The 18288-nt window shown below is 39.3% G+C and overlaps 1 protein-coding gene and 1 long non-coding RNA gene across 3 annotated transcripts; both read right to left on the bottom strand.

Moving 5' to 3' along the window:
* Positions 1-223: 223 nt before the first annotated feature.
* On the bottom strand, positions 224-14052 carry tmem240a (transmembrane protein 240a). The gene is made up of 4 exons (XM_053644342.1): positions 13288-14052; positions 12885-12991; positions 8538-8746; positions 224-1385 (listed from the first exon to the last, which is right to left on the bottom strand). Exons 1-4 carry the CDS (start codon positions 13342-13344, stop codon positions 1231-1233), a joined length of 528 nt encoding a protein of 175 aa, XP_053500317.1. The 5' UTR covers positions 13345-14052; the 3' UTR covers positions 224-1230.
* A 2072-nt stretch (positions 14053-16124) lies between these two features.
* Positions 16125-18275, bottom strand: LOC128619487 (uncharacterized). Of its 2 annotated transcripts, none has more exons than XR_008387944.1 (3): positions 18246-18275; positions 17512-17582; positions 16125-16951 (listed from the first exon to the last, which is right to left on the bottom strand). It is a non-coding gene; the product is annotated as an uncharacterized LOC128619487 (long non-coding RNA). The 2 variants fall into 2 exon arrangements; XR_008387945.1 differs by lacking the exon at positions 18246-18275 and adding an exon at positions 17710-17800.
* Between the last annotated feature and the right edge of the window lie 13 nt (positions 18276-18288).

Genomic DNA, 18288 nt, shown 5'->3' on the forward strand with positions numbered 1-18288 from the left:
TTTCTATCACAACTACCATGTAAGGAAGAAAAACATGATATTTTTCACAGTCCACATTTATCAGGAAACTGCTGTGTATTTGTAGTTTAGAAATGTCCCAGAGACTGTAAACTGGACAGCCACATTTCAGTTTCTGCAGGGACATCAGACCTAGACATGAGAAATGGTAATAGGAAATTTTGTTGCTAAAGGTAGTGAGAAATATCACTTCTCCACAACAGGGCCCAGTTGTGCTTCAACTGCACTTTTAATAAAACAGACATTTCATCTTCACAACAGCAATGTCTGGAGATGGAGAGGAAGTGGAAAGTGGGTCAGGGCTCTTTCTGCTGCCAGGCTAGATGGACTCATTTAACTATAGAGTCATTTAAAAGGAGACCTGTAAAGGTTATTGGACAGAGTCAAGGAAAGACAAGGCAAGTGCTGAAGACTCTGTAATTCAACCAGTCATACTCAGTACAGCACAAAGAGTCCTGGCCGCTCATATGTTTCCCTCCCTCTCCTTTATTTACAGATAAAATTAAATACATTCATTTATTTCACTAAGTAACAAATCTGTCAATCGTTATTTTACAGAGATGTCTTTTCATCCAGTCAAACAATTCATATCATACTTTTGTTTTCAGACTTTATTTTCCACACTCCATTACTCTATTTTCCTGGCACATAATGTATTATTCATTTCTAACATTCCCTAACCCTGTGTTGACTTAAGTCCCATAAAACAATATGTAGAACTATTTACATGAGCAATCATCTTGAACTATGCTGTCACAAAACCACAATCATCATCCCTTCTCCCTCCCATATGGGTTCCTAAATCCATTCCACAAAACAAATGACCAAAAAAAAGAAAATGAAGTGACGCAGTTCAGTCTCGCTGCCCCATTTAACGCTGCATGTATTTGTTTCCCCCCACCCCCACCAATTTTAAAAGTGCATGCCTAGATTGAATTAAAAAAATACCTGTACAGAAAAAAGACTCTCAAAATGTTACCAACCCCACCACTACCAACCTACCCCTCCCTGACCACCCCACGAACATGGTGTGTGGAAAAAGTTATGATTTCTTTGTTCTTGAGTCTCAGTTTTTGAAATCCCAAATATTGAATTGCAACGAATGGCTGTAGAAAGTCAAAAAAGTGGTTTGGACTGTAGTGGGACTGTTGAAGAGGGTCTCTGAGGCAGCATTTAATAATGGGGCAGTAAAGGGGTTTGTGGGGTTCAGAGTCAAAGGTGACGGGGGCTGGGGTGACCGTTATGATAAAGCTTTTGCTTGATATGCACCATGTTTCCACTGGAGTCTTCCAGCTGTCGTAACTGTGTACGTCTACGGAGATCCCGCAAGTTGCAGAACTGAGGGAGCCAGGACCAGGACGGTGTGTCTGTAAAAAGCAAATGAGAAAAAAAAAATTTTTATTATCAATGTGCACCTCCATAGTCTTGCATTGCATATACAGTCCCCTCTGAAACTATTGGGACGGCAAGGCCAATTCATTTGTTTGTTCTATGTTACACACCAAAGACATTTGGGTTTGAGATCAAAAGATCGATATGAGACAAGAGTTTAGGATTTCAGCTTTTATTTCCTGGTATTCACATCTATATGTGTTAAACAAAAAAAAACAATATTTTTTGATATCTAGAACCTTTTGTATCAGACTACCAGTTTTTAGGCAGGCTAAAGTATAGGAACAGATACGTCTTGAAGTAAAGTCAAGTAAATAACACAATATTTGGTTCCATATCCCTTGCCTGCAATACCTGCATCAAGATTGCAACTCAGTGACATCACCAAATTGTTGGTTTCTTGTTTTGTAATGCTTTTCCCATGGCCTCTTTCAGTTGTTGTTTGTTTCGGGGGGTTCTCCCTTCAGTCTCCTCTTCAGGAGGTAAAATGCTGCTCAGTTGGGTTAAGGTCTAAAACCTTCCATTTTTTTCTCCCAGATAAAATCCTTTGTTGATTTGGCAGTGTGTTTTGGATCATTGTCTTGCTGTGTGATAAACTTCCTCACAATTAATTTGGATGCATTTCTCTGTAAATTGGCAGACAAACTGTTCCTGAAGACCTCCAGAAGCAGTCACACAAGCCCAAGCCATGACACTACCTCCACCATGTTTCACAGATGAGCTTGTATGTTTTGGATCATGAGCAGATCATTTCATTGTCCACACTTTGGCCTTTCCATCACTTTGGTAGAGGTTACTATTGGTTCTAGATATTTTGTGGATTATCTCTTTATTTTTTTGCTATTTCCAATCTGGCTTTACCCCTGCCCTGTGGAGGTTGTTGGTGATGTCACTGACTGTTGTTTTCGGGGTTTTCTTCACAACTTTCCCAAGGTTTCTGTCATCAGCTGTTGTTTTCCTTGGCCGGCCCATTCTGTGTCTGTTGCTCAGTAGACCAGTGTTTTTTTCCTTTTTCAGGACATTCTAAATTGTTGTATTGGCCACGCACAATGCTTGTGCAATGCTTCTGATTGATTTTTCCTCTTTTCCCAGCTTCAAAATGGCTTGCTTTTCTCCCATAAACAGCGCTTTGATCTTCATGTTGGCTTAAGAAATGCAGTCTTCACAGATGAAACTGAAGGCTAAAACCAAGAGTAAATGTTCAGAGCTATTTTTGTTTAAATAGTCAATCTAACAAGACATGCCTGGGTAACATGAAACACCTGTCAGTCACATGTTCCAATATTTTGTTCACCTACAAATTAGGTGATCCAATACAAAATGTGCTATGTTCTATGTTGTTTAGCACATCGAAATATAAATACCAGGAAATAAAAGCTGAAATTCTAAATTCTCTTCTCGTGTTCATATTTTGATAACAAACCCAAAATGTTGTCAGTCTACAGCAAAAACAAATGAATTGGCCTTGCCATTTTGGAGGGGGCTGTATGAACATGATTGCTACAGATTGCAACATGATTGCTACAGCAGACTGACATCATCCATTCATTCATATTCAGTAATTACTTTATGCTGGTCAGGTTCACCCTGAATCAAGAGCCTATCCCAGGAACACTGGGAGAGAGCCTGGAATACACCTTGAATGGAACTCCAGTTCATCACAGGGGACCCACATATACATTCATACACCCATTCACACCTATAGGCATTTTAGCATATCCAGGTCACCTATTGGTTTGTTGCCTTTTATGAAGGTTATTGATTGAGTAGACATTTCGTAGACAATTGATATTACATACTGACATATATAAATTTGTTCTAACTGGAGAACAGCATCTGACTTGATCATAAAATACTCATATGTGATACACAAGTAACACACACACACATAGAGAAAGAGAGAGAGAGAGAGAGATCAGTCTGCCCTGCTGGAAGGAGGGAGTAGTTATTTATAGCAATCTAAGGGTATGCCATCCACAAGGACTGTTGTGAAGGGTATCAAGAAGAAGCGAATAAATAAAGGGCCATTTAAAATCAGTATTTTCAATAAAACCCCAAGCTCCAATCAACACACATATAATTTGAATGTCAATGATAAGCAGATGATGGTATGGAGGCAAAACAATAGAGGCTGTGGATAAACTGGAATAGGAGACATCAGTGCCAAGTCACTGGCCCATGCTCTGTCATATTTACATTTTTAATGATCAAATGCTCACAATATAAAACTCTAGATGCAGCTGTACTGTTCACAGGGGGAGGGGGGATCAAAAAATAGTGAATGGATTAAGGTGAAAGGTGGCAAGTGGAGGAATGGATGGGGGGGGAATGGAATTAGAGAATGGGAGAAATGGAAGAAGCAAAAAAATCAATGTGTACCTCTCTATGCTGTGTGTGTGTGTGTGTGTGTGTGAGTGGGATGGGGGTTTGTGGAGGGTGCTCACTCACACATGTCTCCCTGTTGCTTGCCTTCTCTTTCCAGCTGCTCTCTTTCTATTTATAGCTCTCACGAAGCAGGAGCGTGCAGAGGGACCGGAGGGACAGAAAATGTGTGTGTGTGTGTGTGTGTGTCTGTGTGTGTGTGTTGGTGTGTGTGTGTGTGTTTGTGCTCATAAATGGGAGTGGGGATATGACCGTGTCATTCCCCTCTCTCTTCAAGCCTCACCTTCACTCCCCATCTCGGAGAGGCTAAATGAGGTTGGCCTGCCATAAGTATCACTGAAAGCCTTGGAGAGCTCCACTAAAGGGGCATCCCCACTACTTTTCATTAGCTTCAACCATTTATAGAAATATTTTCTTCTTCTATGCAGACAGAAATGTCATCCCATTATAATCATTGCTATTTTAAGCCATTTCACTACTGAAGAAGAAAAAAACAGGATTTTTTTTATATGTGTTGTGCCCATTATTAACTATACAGACTATACATATCACAGGCAATTGCTTTAGGACTGCATGGGAAGTCCGGCTTCTCCTAGAATTTCATTAAAATGTTGCAATATAATGTTTACCAATGTGTCTATATTATTCACCATTCTGGGTGAAATTCATTATTTTAAAATATCAGATATCTCACTGCAGTATTGTGCTGTTCGCTCATTTAACACAACCTGTTTTTGGTGAAAATGTGAAACTGTCTGTAGAAGCCCATAGATGCACCTCCACATGGCTTGAATGGAATCTCATGGCAGACTGTTTTAATGGAGCAAATAAATAACGTTCTCTGGACAACAGCATTCTAATGTATCATTCTGGGTCCAGCCTACCGCTACACTGGGTGTCAATGAGTGTGTGGGTGGGTGGGCGGGCTTTGCATAGAAAAATATATCTCAATAATTATTGGACAGTGCGGTCTTCATAAATGCATTTTTGTCCTGTCCAGATGCATGGCTTTTCCATATGATGATTGGGAGGGATCTCAAAGACCTCCCAAATCATTGAAACAGTAATGAACATGACTTCCATCTCAAACTTAAACATATCAGCCCCAGTCAGACTCACAGAGTGCTCGGAACTGCAGTAGTCGGTCAGTTGAGTAACATAATCCATAACAATTTTACACAACTAGTATAGCTTATTATCTTTGCAATTTGTAAACAAATTGTAAGTGTACATTTACGTTTGATTATTCCTTTTGGAATTTTTTTGTTTATTTATAGGACCAGCTACCTTCTTCATTTAAATTTAGCTAGCTAGTTAGCAGCTTAGTTGCTTTTTAGCATGATGAGGCAGACACCGCTAATCTTGTCGACCTGATTTTGGAAAAGTCTTTTTTTTATGCTCGTACTTATGGGTCCACAGACAGCTGTGCTTCTGGAATTTTAAATACCACCAGCCACCACTAACACGTATATCAGTGTTATTTAAGTTATGCTGCTTACTACATTATGGTTTGTTTAACCTGATTTCATAAATAAAGTCATATGAGTTTAGTAAGGTTGATGTGGTTGGACTTAAGTTTTACTTAAATTGAAAAGGTACGAACACCAACCTATTCCTATTCCTAGGGCAGTGGATTAGACATTGGATTATTGATTGGACGGTCATGAGTTCAAATCCCAGGATGGCTGCGTTGTCATTGCTGGGCCCTTGAGCAAGGCCCTTAACCCTCAACTGCTCAGTTGTATAAATGAGATAAATGTAAGTCGCTCTGGATAAGGGTGTCTACCAAATGCCATAAATGTAATCTTAATCTTCAGAAGGCTACATATGAACTGAGTCATGCAAGTTTGCAATTCATTATACATTACTCACCTCTGACCCTTATGCCTTCTCTTTCTTTGGGAAAGAGTAAATATAAGGGGAAGTAATATGGAATTAAAATTGTGCCAAATGTACTGAACGTAACTTTTCAAGAAACAAACAAAAAATATGCACTGAGGAAGAAGATAAAACAATCTGAAATTGAAAACAGTGAACTTAGTGGTAAAAATTTAACAGGGTCTTCAAATAAACAGCATTCTTTGTTGATAATTTTCTAAGCTTCATTTTTGTTAATCATGGTTTATGAATGCTATGCCAGAGTGTTTGTTTATGCTTTTAAACTTTTCATTTATGCTCTGCAAGTTTATGTTTGCCATTCTGGAACAAAACTTTCATATGGGTGGGCTTAACAGTGATTTACTCTCATTGGCTAATGAGATTTGTATCGACAGCTCTCTGACCTGGAAGTAGAGACTTCAGCGTCACGAATATTGGAGAGTGTTCTGGATGCGGTTCTCTGTATAGTTATAGTATTTGTACTTTGAAGTGGAAATTAATTACTTACTTAGTCAGTATATTAGTTCGTAATTAATATTTGAGGTTTGGGTAGTCTCATATCACTACTCATACATATTGTTTTTGGAGATGAGCTCTCAAGAGCAGTACAGAGCGGCACCGTCATTGCCATCATCATCGTCATCATCATCCTCCTCCCCAGCTAGACACTTGAGATTCACCCACCAAATCTCACTAGCCACTGAGAGTAAATCACTGTTAAGCTCCACCCACACATGAGATTTGTGTTAGAATGGCAAATGTAAAGTTGCGGAGTGTAAACAAAAACTTTGAAAGCTTAAACCAAAACCCTGGCAGCACATTCATAAACCATGATTAGCGAGAAGGAAGCTTATAAAACTGTTAACAAAGAATGCTGTTTATTTGAAGACCATGTTTCATTTTTGGTACTGAGTTGACTGTTTTCAGTTTCACAGTGTTTTTCTTCTTTTTCATTGTATATTTTTTTTTGTTTTATGAAAAGTTATGTTCAATACTTTTTGCACAAATTTAATTCCATAAAGTAACAGGTAATATGTAGCACATATGTATATGATTGCTACAGATAGCAACAGCATGCTTCCTTTTTGTTTTCCTTTTGTTCTACCATTTTAACTCCCATCTACAGATGATAGGTTATTAATGATGAAAGTTAAAAAGCTTTTTCTTTTGAAAGAACACTTCCATTTCCACTCACTACATACAGTATAAATCTGTGTTCCTCAGCAGCTCAGGTCACTATAACAAACAACTGTTAGTCTGCTTAGTGCTTTAGATACATGGACTGAAAGTGTACTGTTCACTTTCATAACCTTGACATCATAACCTTGACACCATAACTATGACAGCGACATAGGGAAGGTACTCTCTTCCACAGTATATAACCTATGTGCATGTGTCATAACAGGAATATAAATCATGGATTTATCCGTCCATCCAGCCATCCTCTATACCGCTTAATCTTTTTCAGGGTCACGGGGAAACCTGGAGCCTATCCCAGGGAGCATCGGGCACGAGGCGGGGTACACCCTGGACAGGGTGCCAATCCATCGCAGGGCACAATCACATACACACTCACACACCCATTCACACACTACGGACTCTTTGGACATGTCAATCAGCCTACCATGCATGTCTTTGGACTGGGGGAGGAAACCGGAGTACCTGGAGGAAACCCCCGCAGCACGGGGAGAACATCATGGATTTATCTCACTGCTTTATGGAGATGATCATAAATAGCAACCACGTAAAGCTTTTTAGTCAAATCTGTCAACCTATATCATTTTAAGAATTCCTAGTCATTTTCAGAAGAAAATCTAGGCTATAGTCATGAAATTTGAAGTTTACTGGTTAAAAGTTGCATAATCATATCTTTAGTCATGGTATGGAAGACCAACTGTAAAAGTCACTGTTCCTAGCTAACAATTAGGACAAAAGTTTTGCCATACTGTACCAAAACAAATGCCATACTTTACTGATCAGGAATTGTCTGGGTAATGTCTGGGTAACAGAGTATTCATCAATCTCTTTTCTTACGAGATTCCATCTTATGTGAAGTGTCTTAAGTCACATTTTTACCATTTAGCCCAAATTGTAAGTTAACACATGATCATGACAAGGGCTAAAAAACTGTAAAAGTAACAGAAAATGCATATACAGTACATCTTTAAGCCAAATGTAGACCTAAGGATAATTTCAAACATATAATCCCCAAATAATGTGTAAAATTGTCTTAAAGTTCAGTCAGAGATTAAGATCCCCATGAGAGAATCTTTCAGATCACTTTTTAATGTGTATTTATGTAAAGCCAATGTAGTGAAATCACCTGAACGTGGTGCTATTTTTCTTCTTTTTCAAAAGTGTCACATAGATGTAAGTAGGAAGAATTAATGTCATGACTCCTCTCTCTCTCTAAAGGTAAAAATAACACTGCTGTTGAGAAACAGGTCATTGATTAAAACTGCCTGTTTCTCATACAGTACTGCACAAATCGTCTTAAGCATTAGTTCATCTCCCAACACTGTAGCAAAAATTCTCATTGTAAAATTACTGAATGCCTAACGACATCATTTGCTCACCACTCTCCTACACACTGTCCAAGACCTCTCATTATACTACAGTAACGATGAGTAATAGAAATCTTTCGCATTCTGATGCTCTTAGGACTTCATTTATCACGACACTGGACATAAGGGTTGTCAGTTTCAAGCTTTCAAATTATTCTCTAATCAGAAGAGGTGTTAGAGTGAATTACTTCTTACATATATTTATTACTCATCAAGCATCCTACACGATATACATTGATGGACATGCATCCTTTAGTCATTATACTGATAAATGTATCCAGCACATGGCTCCATTACACTCACCATAGTAGCGGCTGGCTCTCCAGGCCCGCACAGCACAGTGTAATGCTCCATCTAGCCACAGCAATAGCCAGCTGATGCAGAAGCCCAACAACAGCCCCAGCATGAGGTCCATCTCCTGCTTGGTCACACTGTCACTCACAAAGTAGTTCTCCGATGAGTCCACCAACGAATGGTCCCCATCATATGGAATTACATAATGCACATGGTGTCTGAGAGAGAAAGAAAATATAAAGTGTTGGAGTTTGAGGAGTCCACTGGTGTAAGAGTCACCCCAGTCACTAAATAGCTAGTGAATAATTCATCATAGTTAATGAATAATATGATTTATAATGAATAACTGAATAATAAGTCAGAATTGTAAGGGTTTAAATAGATCCCTTTGATTAAGAAAAAACATTAATACTCTATGGGCCCTATTTTAGAAGACATGCGTACTGTAATATAACTAGCTATGTCATATAGGTATTGTGTAATCATGATTTATATATAGCAGGGTGATTTATATAGCATGGCCTCTGGTTTGATCCTAAGCACAGGTTATTGTCTGAGTGGAATTTCTTTGCATGTTATCCCTGTATCAACGTGGGTTTCTTTCGGTTTTCTCCAACCTCCCAAAAACATGCCAGTAGATGGATCAGCTACTCTAAATTGCCCCTAGTTGTTAATGAGCGTGTAAGTGTGTGTGCATGTTGCCCTATATATATATATACACACACACCCTCTCTTCATTACCAGTATTCCTGGGACAGATTCTGAATCCACTGCAACCTTAACCACGATACTGGTAATGAAGAGAGGATACACACATATTCACACACTCATTTAGCTTCAGGTATTAATATTTAGCCATTATAAAACTTTTTATTGTTCAGTTCTTCATTTCAAAGTATATTATTCATTAGTTATAATTAATTATTCAGTTACTACATTGAAAAAGATTGGGCCTGTTGATACTGGGTACTGGAAGTTCAAAGTAGGACATAAAATGTTTCTCTTCTGGTGTCTATGTGGCATTAAAAGTAAAAAAATATATATCAAATTGCTGAATATTTTACTGAAAAGCTAGCAATCCTGGTTTCCTTTTCCAATGCACAAAATCTATCTGGTTATTAAGACATTAATTTAAAGTTATTCCAGATTATCCTTCAAAAGAAATAGGTTAATTATTTGTCTTACACTTGATACCACTTTACTGAAACTTAGTACACACTGTGTGTTGCTTTACATTTCACAAATGAGGGTAAAAGCAGTGGCTAGATTAAATTGTATTTGTAAGAGTATGTGTATTGGTGGGTTGCATGCTGGTGCAGTGGGTAGTGTGGCCACCTCACAGTTCCAGGCTCCCTTATTATCCCTTCGATCCTGAATAAGTATGCATAGTTTTGCATGTTCTCCCAGTGTCCGTATACTGTAGGTTTCTACCAAGTTCTCCGGTTTCCTCCCACCTCCCAAACACATGCCAATAGGTGGACTATCTGCACTTAATTGCATCTAAGTATAAAGGAGTGTGTAAATATGTGTATGCATGGGGCCCAATAATGGACTTGTGTCCAATTCAGGATGTATTCCTGCCTTATGTCCAGTGTTCTCAGGATAGGCTCTGGAACCTGACCAAGATAAAGGGCTTACTCAGGAAGACAATAAAAGTTATGATATGATTAGAAATTAGAAATTCTATGCTTTAGAATGTACCTTGTGTGGCTGAATGTGACCTGTAGTTCTTCAGATATTCTGTTATGAATATGATGAATGAATGAATGAATGAATGAATGAATGAATGAATACTGGCATACTAGTACTACTAGGTCAGGGTTCAGAGTACATAACATGAGATATGTACCACCGACACTGACCAAAAAACTACTTAGCTACACTGAGTTTCTAAAAACACAGAGATCACCACTAAATGGTAGCATGAGAATCACATTACACACTCTCATTATACCAGTTAAGATGGTCTTAACTTTTCAATGCACTAAGAAAATGACCCACAATCTCCTAAGTCCCAGTATTTTTACTGACTAATATCCCTTGAACTATTTACATTAACTGTTTCTTTATTACTGAAACATCACTGTTATACTGGTATACATACATTTGAGTATAGAATATCATACCAGAATGTCATCACCATTAAAAAGCATAATAAAGAACCTTCACAGGAATCATCACTGAAATTTCATAATGGATTACACAGTGTCTGTGGTATGATTTCAGTCAACAGATCAGCTGTGCTGTTGTGCAGCAAGCACAATTAGCAGGTCAAAGTTGAGAATAATTTTAGGCTGACCTGATTCAGTACCCTTGGGTAGAGAATACAGGGCACTTAACAGAGAATTCAGTTGATTAGTCTACAGAGATAAAAATGTTGAGTAAATGGTAATACTGAATAGAGCATGCACACTAAATACAAACAGCCAGATATACATTTTATGGCCAAACGTTTGTGGCCACCTGACCATCACACCGATATGCACTTTTTGAATAGTCCATTCCAGAGTTATTCCTCAATAACCTCCACTCTTCTGGGAAGGCTTTCCACTAGATTTTGGAACACGGCTGTGGGGATTAGTCCATTTTTCCAGTTTTTCCACTCTATCCTTGGCAAACCATGTCTTTATGGACCTTGCTTTGTGCACAGGGAACAGGTTTGAGCCACTTAGTTCCAGTTAAGGATAATTGTATTGCTACTGCATACAAAGACTTCCTGTACATCCTATATGCGGGCTGCTGTGGCTAAAGTGGTAGAGCGGGTTATCCAGTAATTGTAGGATTGGCGGTTCGATTCCCGGCCCACATGACTCCACATGCCTCCACATGCCGAAGTGTCCTTGGGCAAGACACTGAACCCCAAGTTGTTCCTGATGGCAAGTTAGTGCCTTGCATGGCAGCTCTGGTGTGTGAGTGTGAGTGTGTGTGTGAATGGGTGAATGAAATACAATGTAAAGTGCTTTGGATAAACGCGCTATATAAGTGCAGACCATTTACCATTATATACAATTGTGTGCTTCTAACTTTGTGGCAACAGTTTAGGGAAGAACCACATATGGATATGATGGTCATGTGTCTACAAATGTTTGGCCACACAGTGTAGCACCCTGTATATACTAATATACACTCTCAGAAAAAAAGGTACAAAACTGTACTTTTCCTTGTTGCTGGGGTGGAATCATCAAGCATATACCTTTTGGGGTTTTTTTTCTTTTTTTTAACCTTTAGTACGGTTGTCCAATTTTATCCCCAAATGGCCAGTGTGGGTGCAGGTTTTCATTTCAGTCAAGCATGAGCCACACCAGATTCCACCTGTTTATTCAGTTGAGCTTGGCTTTCAATAGACTCAGGTATGGCTTCTGCTTTGTTGGAATGAAAACCTGCACCCACACTGTAACTTTCCTAATAAGATTGGACAGCCCTGCTTCAGTATATATCTCTTACCTTTAAAACAAAATCTATGGTACACAACTGGACCTTAAGGACCACTGATGTACCTTTAAAGCTTTACTATAAAGCTAATAAAAGGTCCACTACATGTACCTTTACAGGTGTAGAGCAAAATACTTGCTTAAGGTACAAAAGATTTACCCGTGATGGTACCATCCCAGTGACAAGGAAAAGTCCAGTTTGGTAGTCCTACCTTTTTTTTCTGAGTGTATAGTCTGATTATAACTATTACCACACCTCTGTGGAGGAATCCATGTCATGTTATTTGAATGTTGCATCTTTCTGCACTTTCTCCGTTCATCTATGGACATTAGATTCAATTCAGTATTCTAATGATGAAGCCTATATATATATATATAAGAAAATTCAACTGACAAAGGAAATTTTCTTCTCACTCCTCGTAACCTTTTCGTCATCAGCATTTACTTCGCAAAGCTCAAGAAAGATCAAGTCTGCACATTGCGCATTGTGGCGAACGCGAACGCACCAGGCCAATAAAAGAACTACGTAGCCTACTATGTATCATATGGTTGTGCTTTGGAGAAACACACACCTTGATACGCAAAAACCAAGAACCCCCTCAAAACACCGACACTGACAGATAGCAGCTCAGTCCTGTTAATATGCCAACGGATCGTTCAATCATCGCGCAACCATGAGATCAGATGAATATGAGGCCTATAAGCTATCATGCATCCATGTATGGATATAGATTGATTTAGATTGATGGGGGTAAAAACAGTCTTTCGGAGGTATGAAAAATGAAATGGTAGGCAGTATAAGGAATCCTCACAGGCCCCTGTTCTGTTTTAATAGATGAGAAACGCTTAGAGGCGATTGATGACAATGCTTCTGTAATCAAGTAAATCCTTAATGATAGTGTTTGGGGTTTTTTTTTTTTTTTACCTTCCACAGTTGCAGTGGCAGACGCGGTCCTCCCCTCGTAAATGCGGTAGGATGTAGTTGTGAAAGCGGTCCAGCAGCGCGTTCATGTCCATTAGACACGCTATCGCCTGCAGAGAAGCAGTCGAGTCAAGCTGGACATCATGACAACACTAGCACCAATCTGCTATTATGAGCAAAATATCGATGGATATAATTGAATAAACATATTTTCCCCAGGCAAGAACCGGCTCGAGCTGCTTATTATTCCTTTAATATGGCTGTGCATTTATCAAGGTTTTGAATGGACTTTACACGGTTTCTTATGCGCTTCTACTTTCTGGTGCTCCCAAATGATTTTTTTTTCCTCTCACCCTTAACTTAACAATTGACATTGTTTATGGCGATGCTGGTGCGTATTTCTTACCATTACAACAGAAGCACCAAGGATCATAAAAATCATGGTGGTTGTGATCATATGCATCCAAACTTCCAAATGCGCCGCTCTCTCTCTCTCTCTCTCTCTCTCGCTCTCTCTCTCTCTCTCTCTGTCTTTCAACCCAGAGGAGCCTGTCTTTTCAACAGAGCTGTATGTTTAAAACACTAAACATACAGTGCTAAAAGAGTCTGTCCCAGGAGAAGACGCTCATGGATGCGCCTTTACTGCACCTGCCTCTCAGTCCTGAGCGCGGATCGGCGCATAAGGTTTCGAGTGGCCCGGTCTCACCAAACCCCCCTATATTACCCACGGTTTTATTGTTGTCTCCATTTAGCACTGTGCTGAATCGAGCCTTAAATTTGCTTGAGCTTCAGGACTGGTGTTGAGCAAAGTGTCCTGCTCTACAGCTTGCTGATGCTCTTTCCCCGCTGCGTTCCAGCACCTTTGAAAATTTCCCAGCGACGATTAGCAAGATCAGGGAGAGCTCTAGAGGTTTTCTCCCCCCACACACAGATCTGGCTTGGAGTGCCGCTTCTTAAGAAATCGTCTGGTCGATTCCCCGTCTAGTAATCCTAGTAATCCATGTCCGTCTTTCATTCCTTATGACATGCAAGTTGATCAAGTTGTGGCGAAAAAGCTTAACGATGCACCAGTGGTTCCGGCCCAGCATTGATCTTGTTTTATAAGACAGGCGACACTAAGACAACACGGATCTGGATTCAGCCTCCTTCACTTCCACCGCATCTGCATCAACCACACACCCGGAGCCACACACATGATTATACAGTCCTGTTTCAGCCGTCGTGGTAACCAGGGGCATTTTAGCGATATGACTCTGTGTGTGTGTGTGTGTGTGTGTGTGTGTGTGAGAGAGAGAGAGAGAGAGAGAGAGAGAAGGCGGGGGACGTGTGAGTAGCCTACAGAGGTGACTAAGAGGTGGCAAATATATCTTATACATTCATTTCGCTCGAGCTCGCAAATCACTTTGAAATAATGAAACAGTTTGTGTGGGTTTTAGCTATAAGACATGTTCTACAGCAAGACCACACAGCTTTAACCTGCTCCATCCGCCCACTGGCTCGCTCTGCAGTTCATATTGCGCCATTTCAGTCGGTCTGTAGTGGAGCGTGTGTAGCCTCGCCTCCTTTGCTCTGGTATTCAGCAAGACCGCTGCATAGGCTGCTCACTATTTCAGTGACTGACCAAAGACACGTAGAGAGATGTCAGAGATACATTGTTTCAATCCTGCAGATTATTATTATTCTTTTTTTTTCTTCTTCAAGTTTGGCACCTCAAGGTTTGTGCTGGGTCAGTTGAAAAATTGCGAAATTGCATTTTATGCATACTATTGTCAGTACTCTTCTTTATCACTATTCAATTGCGTTTAATTTTTTAAAATGTCCAAACATCCACATATATGCTACATTTCTTGAAGGTCAGTGACCCTTTTTGCATACAAGGGCGCGAACACTTGCATTTCAGCACCCTGGATAGCAGCTACGATAAAGATTTACTGCATGATGCAGTAACCTCTCTCCCTCCCTCTCTCTCTCTCTCTCTGTCTCTCTCTCTGTCTCTTCAAATAGTATTACACTTTGTGTCTCTGTAAATTATTTGATAGACTACAGTAGTATTACGTTCACACCACCCAACTCTGACCTACAAATGTTTAAGGCTGGGCCTGGGAGACAGCTTTTATATGTGTGTGTGTGTGTGTGTGTGTGTGTGTGTGTATATATATATATATATATATATATATATATATATATATATATATATATATATATTTAAAATAATAAAGAAATATTTCTTTTTCAATCTGTGCAACAAGTGGAAATTGTTAAAGTATCTACTCTCAGTGGCAGCTCGTTCATATGGGAAACAGCCATTCTGTGAATGTTAATCTTCATAAAGTCCTCATACACAACTCCAAACATTTTAAACTCCATTGAAATACTAAATAACTCTTTTGCGTGACCAACGATTTTTAAAGCATTGCTATCTGACAAATGTAAGCAGATGTTATATTGATTTGCTCACCTTTCTAGATGTTGTGCAATCATGGGGCAGCACTCTCACTGCCCCACTTAGCTTCCATAGAGTTATTATTGCAACTAGTAGTCAAAACGGAACTGCAAAAAGCACTAATAGAGGCCTATTGAGGCAGGAATCAAAGGGGTTAACCAGATTGGGCTATTTTAAAACTACTCCATGGCCACTGAGATCTTGTTTTATAGCAAATAATCAAAATTAAATTGCAGACATCGTTTCTATGATGTACATAGAAACATTTATTATACAGACATTTATGGTGGATAATGTCTGTACATCAGAAGTGTTTATCATAGAGCCCTTGTTTCCCATGCAAAGACTAGGGGGGAAAAAGAAGAAAAAATGTGTCTGCCTTTTCAAATTCCCAGATTATTTTGAAGACTTTCAAGTCTTTTCTGTGGATTTTTAGATGTAGTTGGGTTAGAAAGTTTGTGGAAACTGGCAACCATGGTTAATGATATTAGCATTATTATGCATAAATTGTTTTGGAGAAATGCAGTGTTTATAGTATCAGTGTGGGACCATCCACTGCATCAGAGAATGAATCACAAGTGCAGAAAGCTAGAAGTAGGCATAAAGTATGAGGACGAATCAGTTTGGATGGTAGGAGGAGTCACAGCAGTAGATGTGTGTCAGGATCGAGTGCCTGCATCACATCAGGCAGCAGAAGTGCACAAACAACACACACACACACACACACACACACACACACACTCACACACACACCAATAACAACAACTCAATGTATGTCTGTCTGTTGAAAGCTTTCTAAATGACTGAGCGTGAACTCTTTTATTTAAATAAATATATAAATAATGTTTTAAAAGTTTTTTTCCTTTTTTATTTCTCGAAATATCGGGTGCTTCTCAATACACAACTTGATGCTTCCTCGTTTCCTCGCTCCTCCGTCCTCCAGCCCGTGACCCGGAAATCGATCGACGTCAACCATCTTGAAGGACATATCAATTCTCTAATTGCACCATGAGGAGGCGAGGAACGTGGAGTGAGGAAGCTTCCAGAGGAGCTAGGAGCGAGGATACACAGGTGTATCCTATAAGTGTTGATTGTCGAAAAGCCTGACGCAGGTATAAATTCCCCTCCTCCTTTACATCTGCAACAATCTCAAACAAAAAGTCCTTTGATGATGTGATGGAATGTTGTGTGAAATCTTATTAAATAATAATATGTTGACAAGGAGTAGACTATTGTAATTAATTGATCCTTGCATGTTTGGATATGCAAAGTTGCACAAACGATGCAACCATTTATGTATTGTTTATTAATTAATTGTTGAATAGCCCAGACATTTCACATAGGCTACTATCAGTGCATTTTGCTTTATTAAGAATGTTGTTGTTAACCAAGCTCCAACAACATAACGGCACATCAAACAAACAAACAATCAAACAACAAAAAAAAAAAACCATAACGCAGATCCCTGAAGCGCAGTCAGGTCATCCAGCTGAGCACAGTCATCATTAATTGACGTCGCTTTGAAGTGACGCTTGAGAAAGCGAGGATATTCCTTTGGTCTTGCTTCTATTCCTCTCTCCTCGCATCTCATCCTTGCGTCCTTCCCTCACATCCTAAGGGGGTGGAGCTAAGATTCAAGGAAAGGAAGCGAGGAAAGGAAATGAGGATGCACAAATAAGAAATGAGAAGCACCACAAGGGACGTGCACAATGGGGGGCTCTGGGAGCTCGAGCCCCTGCCCTTTTTCTAAATTATTTAAAAGTACCCCCTCAACATTAATTAATAAGCAATTATATTATGTAAAAAGCATTTGAATTCAAATTAGCATGAGAGCATGCACAAAACAGTAGGAAATGAAATCACAAGAAAGTCGGAGAATGTTTCTATTTATTTGTCCGGTGGAGTCTGCAGTCAGATAGTCTCGTTGTCATGACGCAATCGCGATGCGTCCTGCTTTAACAGGCAGACAGGTATGCTGAAACCACTAGCAGTATTGTATATGCTTATCACCGGTAGTTTTCAAATTGTTTATTGTTAATTGATAGTAACCCGCCGCAAAAATACTGCGCCTCTTGCTCTTCTTAATAAGTACTCTCTTTATTTATTTATTTATTGCTCGAACCGGACTCTTACCATTAGCAAATATTTTTACCGTTACTCTCTCTCTAAATTCTTGATGATTCCTACCAGTCAGTGGGTGCCCAGCCAGGAGATGCCAAATTGTCATTGAAATTCGACAACACTCGCAGACTTGTCCTCTTCAGGCAAAAAAAAAGAGGTTTATTACAGAACGATGGTTAATACAGGATAGAAAAAAGCAGGTTAGAATAATGAGAGCGCTCTAAAGCGCTTGTGCTGAACCACTACTATATATATGAAACGCACAGCATGACACACTTCTGTGTACCGATAAGAAGCAGTTTGAGGCAGTTCAAACAGGCTTTATTTTAGGATCTTAGAAGATGTGCAGATGAACCTTGAACAGAAGAACATGTTTGTGTCTCTGTAAGCAGATAAACATTCTGTACTAATCTCAGTGACATGACATGGCCTTCTTAGGCATTATCCTCCGATGAACATGAACAGAACAAAATTACTAAAAAGTAAAAATGAGTAATTTCCCTCACACTCTCCACTAAAAGTTGCCGTTTTGTTGTAATTATTTCTGTAAATGTAAAAAAAATAAAACACCATTAGGTTATATTACTAGTGTTATTCTCATATCCATTATTGTGACCACACAGTCTGTTTACAATGTCTATCAGAGTGATAATAATATGTAGTTAAGTTAAAGTTAATAGTAAAGTAGTAAAATTGGCTCATTGGTGATATAGCCCCCCCATTTGTTTGTTTGTTTGTTTGTTTGTTAACATTTGAGCCCCTGTCCATGAGGAACTCTCTGCACGTCCCTGAGCACCTACCGTATTTGTTCCACGACGTTTCGTTGCGCAAATCAATTCTAAA

The sequence above is a fragment of the Ictalurus furcatus genome, chromosome 15 (assembly GCF_023375685.1).
Source record: "Ictalurus furcatus strain D&B chromosome 15, Billie_1.0, whole genome shotgun sequence".
Taxonomy (NCBI): Eukaryota; Metazoa; Chordata; class Actinopteri; order Siluriformes; family Ictaluridae; genus Ictalurus; species Ictalurus furcatus.